General features: G+C 36.4%; 1 protein-coding gene across 2 annotated transcripts; it reads left to right on the forward strand.

Annotated features, from left to right (window-relative positions):
- Positions 1–291: 291 nt before the first annotated feature.
- Positions 292–3923, forward strand: LOC122081144 (ADP-ribosylation factor-like protein 8c). 2 transcript variants are annotated; one of them, XM_042648133.1, is made up of 6 exons: positions 292–565; positions 2206–2287; positions 2372–2404; positions 2482–2603; positions 3170–3331; positions 3462–3923. In XM_042648133.1, exons 1-6 carry the CDS (start codon positions 528–530, stop codon positions 3577–3579), a joined length of 555 nt encoding a protein of 184 aa, XP_042504067.1. In that variant the 5' UTR covers positions 292–527; the 3' UTR covers positions 3580–3923. The 2 variants fall into 2 exon arrangements, with proteins under 2 accessions (XP_042504067.1, XP_042504068.1); XM_042648134.1 differs by having other exon boundaries at positions 2222–2287.
- The last annotated feature ends 224 nt before the right edge of the window (positions 3924–4147 follow it).

Consider the following 4147-nt stretch of genomic DNA (forward strand, 5'->3'; position numbering starts at 1 on the left):
TCCATAACCATCCCATTTAGTAATGGAATGAATCGGTTATGAGCTTTAATAGATTAATTCAACGGCAGTCCCGATTCTGATCCTGAATTGACACCTTTAATTTTAAATCTTTAACGATAATCTCACAATTAAGATTTCTATCTTAAGATATAAGCGGCCTTTTTTTTTATTTTTTTTGGGTGGTGGGGTCCAAGCCCAGAGGAAGGCACAACATTTCCTGTTTAGGAAGCAATTTCCCCTTAATAACTAGATCCAACGACAATTATTCGACGACGTGCCCAGATACGACTGGAAGATTCATTGTGGACTTTATACCTCAGACACATGATAGTGTCCTATGAAACTCCATTACGGCATCACGGGATCGACCTTTACCAGAAAGCCAATCAAGGTGGCATTCTCTCAATTCTCTGTTCTTGAAGGTTTCAGCCAAGAACAGCACTTCGAAGGCTTCGCATCTACCGGGTTCTACATTTGATTGATTCATCTACCTCTCTATCGTAGCTGGATTCAGCCTTGGTTACGAAATGGGGCTGTTGGAGGCCTTCCTCAGCTGGCTCCGGAGGTAGATCCTCTTCATATAATCTCCAGTTTTCTAAAAATTTTGCGTACCATGCTTGATATTTCTTGTTATTTTGGTTGATTTCGTGTTCAAAATATTGATTCATTTTCATCGGAAAAAGTTCCAAATTCATCAGAATGGCTCTATAGAAACTATGAATTCTGAAAATCAAATTTTCATTGAAGTGGTTCAATTTGATGGCTAGCCCTAAATTAGTAATGCTCAGATTCAATGCAAACATTTACTAAACAATATGATCACTGTTGAAGTGGGTAATTCTACTCAGCTTTATTAGTTCATATAGAAACATCTGTCAGTTATTAATAAGATTTGTGGGAAATATAGAGTTATGAAGGGGCTATTCTGATCTTTGAGTCACCAAAGGTATAAGAAAGATGACAGGAAGTACGGGCGTCGAAAAAATCTATAAAACTGAAAACCAAAATGTGTTCTTTCTGGTTCCCTTTGGCTGTATTGGAACTTTTTCCCCTTCCTGGGAGTTCAATGAACATGTAACTGGGAAGTGTCTTGACCCTTCCCCAAAAATGGGAACAGTGAAGACACTTCACGGTTACATGCTCAAAAAATGTGCAGAGATCTGATTTGGAGAATCATTATTAAACTTTATTAGATTTGTAAACAAGCCTGAATATGTTGTTGAATAGTTGTCTGTTGTTTCAGTGTTTTTGATAGAGTTCCTAATTTGTATGACAAAGTGCTTTATAAGTATTTTGTACTTCTTAAATACATTCTTGCTATAGCCTTTAATGGGGAAAATTTAGAGGGGTGGGGGGAGTGAAGAAAAAAGAAAAGGTAGAAAGAAAATGATGCTGGCAGATTTACAAAACCTGTGGGTAATGGACCTTAATAGAACAATAACACAAATAAAAGAAAGAGAGTAAATATAGGGAGTTGCTTACCATGAACAATGCTTAGGTTTTATGATCAAACTATTAGAAAGAGAACCATTCCCTTAACCACAACCAAAAACTAAACCAATCCACTAAAAATTATGCTGTTTCAAAGCTTTATCTAGACAAAAAACAGACCCTAATGTGCCTGTACGAATTTTACTTTAAGAAAAATCCTAATATGATTAAAATTACATTAACAACTCCCTTGGGATGAGTTGTGATCTTCCAAAGATAGACCCAGAGGAAAGTGAAGGAAATACTTAATTTCCTGTGTTCTCCCAATTTGTTAAGCATGTCCAAGCTGCTAAATTTTCATTATAGAATGCTTTTGCATCAGAAAGGTCCTGTTCTCATTACTCTTTTTAAGTTATATTTTCGAAGGGTTGTTTTTGGATTGAGTTTTTTACAAAGGAGATGTATCGGTGACCTTCAACAAATTCATGATCTCACAAATCTAGTGTGACATTGGAAATTATGGCCAAAATAGTGTTCCAGTTATTGATATTTTTATTGTGTTTTAATAAATCACTACCTGTAGGAGCACTTGAATTCCTTGTTTAAGGTAGATGGTTTATGCCATCTATTAGGTGTAGTTTTTCACTTAATTTTGGAATAGATCTGAGTGGTCTATCTAACCCCATTACCTGGGAAGAGGGAATAACAGTTGAATTCTACTCAGTCCTCTACTTCATTTACTTCTCCATGTTCTGACTTCTGAGTTTATGTCAGTTTGTTTTTCAAACAGGAAATGGACCTTTCTGTTATTGGACTTCAGAATGCAGGGAAAACATCTCTTGTTAATGCTATTGCTGTGAGTAAACACTATATCTCTTCTCTCTTTCTGGTGATTTGTGATTAATTGTCTCTTACCTATGGCTTTTTAATGTTCCATCAGACTGGAGGCTATAGTGAAGACATGATTCCAACTGTGAGTGCCATTTCCTCAAATATTTTAGTTTAATTGCCTAATGGTTTATCACTGATTGTTGAAATTCTGAAATCTAGATTGGATTCAACATGCGAAAGGTCACAAAAGGAAATGTAACCATAAAGTTTTGGGATATTGGTGGGCAAAGGAGGTTCCGCACCATGTGGGAGCGTTATTGTTGTGGGGTCTCTGCCATTCTGTAATTCCTCCCATGTTCCCATAATTTGTATATAGTGATTTTCTAGTTGTTTGATGTATGCTTTTGTTTAGTTTATCAGTAAAAAAAGGGGTGGGGGGAACAAGTTCTTAGACTCGAAGGGAAATTTTCATTTTTTTTACACTAGCGTGAAACAGAACCAAAACCAGTTTCTGGATTATGGAACTAATATGAATAAAAAAAAAAAAAGAAGAAGAAGAAAAAGGAAAAAAAAATATATATTTGAAACTTATGCATCAATATTGTTGAGAAGAAAATCAAAGAAAAAAACATGAGTTCTGAAAGTGACATCAATATGATTGGAAAAAGGACAAAATCAAGGGGAAATATATCCTATCTAGCTAGAGTACCTCAGATGGGGCGAGTCCTCCAACAACATCAACTCTGAGCCTAGCAAGCCTGTATGCTTTAGTCATTGTGGATTTCATCACAGGAACTGCATATTTCTTTTGCATTTTCTCATTCCTGTATATCTGCAGATCCATGATGTGGGATGGGAATAGTTTGGTTTTGTGTCACTTACCTTTTGTCCTACCTTCTAATGGCAGATATGTAATTGATGCCACAGATAGAGATAGTGTTCCTATAGCTCGAAGTGAATTGCATGACCTGCTCACGAAACCAGCCCTAAGTGGCACTCCCCTGTTGGTTCTTGGTAACAAGATTGATAAGTCTGAAGCTCTTTCCAAGCAAGAATTGGTAGATCAGCTGTGAGTGAAGAACTAATTGACCAATATCGCTTTATGTTTCTCTAACAGTAAATTGTTGATCTTTATTTGGTGTCGTTATTTTTGCTGACATGTTTCTCTTATTCTTGATGGTTGCAACACATGGGGTCAGGGGTCTGGAATCCCTAGGAGACAGGGAGGTCTGCTGCTACATGGTCTCATGTAAAGATTCTATAAACATAAACGTTGTCATCGATTGGCTTATCAAACACTCAAAAACCGCAAATTGATTCCATTCAAAGCTTTCATGAGATTTTTTTCTGTCCAGACCTATTCAGATCAATGTTAGAGAATCAAACTTGAATATCCATGCGTGTTAATGGAAATCTTCCGGGCAAAAGCTGCTCTGCACCAAAGTGCTTCTGTGCGTATTCTCCCATGAGAAGTACATTGTACAGGATAGAATGATTAATCTAATTCTTTGTGCATATTTTTTTTTTCTCTTGACTGTTATGTGAAGCTTTTTGATTGTACTGTATATGTTGTTGTGAAGCCTGTTGTATCAATGTAATTAAAAGAATACTTTGTATTGCACAATATTTGTTTGTAATTAAAGGAATACTTTGTATTGCAATTTTTTTTTGGTGGGGCTATTCTGGTGTTGAACTAACTTCTAGTGTCTAGGGAAAGATAAAAGCTTCTCTTACAAGAACTCATCCTTATCCCAATTACATGGGGTCAGGTATATAGATCATTGCCCTCCAATCAGCTCTATTTGAAATCATACTTGATACAAGGCTTAAGCTTTGCAGGTCTTTCCTCACTACTCTTGCGTTGGGCTACTTTGTGCAGTGCACA

The sequence above is a fragment of the Macadamia integrifolia genome, chromosome 6 (assembly GCF_013358625.1).
Source record: "Macadamia integrifolia cultivar HAES 741 chromosome 6, SCU_Mint_v3, whole genome shotgun sequence".
NCBI classification, from domain to species: domain Eukaryota; kingdom Viridiplantae; phylum Streptophyta; class Magnoliopsida; order Proteales; family Proteaceae; genus Macadamia; species Macadamia integrifolia.

Bases quoted from the DNA above. Each gene is read 5' to 3' on its own strand.
- LOC122081144 (XM_042648133.1), top strand. From the start codon at position 528: ATGGGGCTGTTGGAGGCCTTCCTCAGCTGGCTCCGGAG. The intron at 2,288-2,371 runs GTGAGTAAACAC...ATGTTCCATCAG, and splicing joins CTCTTGTTAATGCTATTGCT to ACTGGAGGCTATAGTGAAGA. The intron at 2,405-2,481 runs GTGAGTGCCATT...TCTGAAATCTAG, and splicing joins GTGAAGACATGATTCCAACT to ATTGGATTCAACATGCGAAA.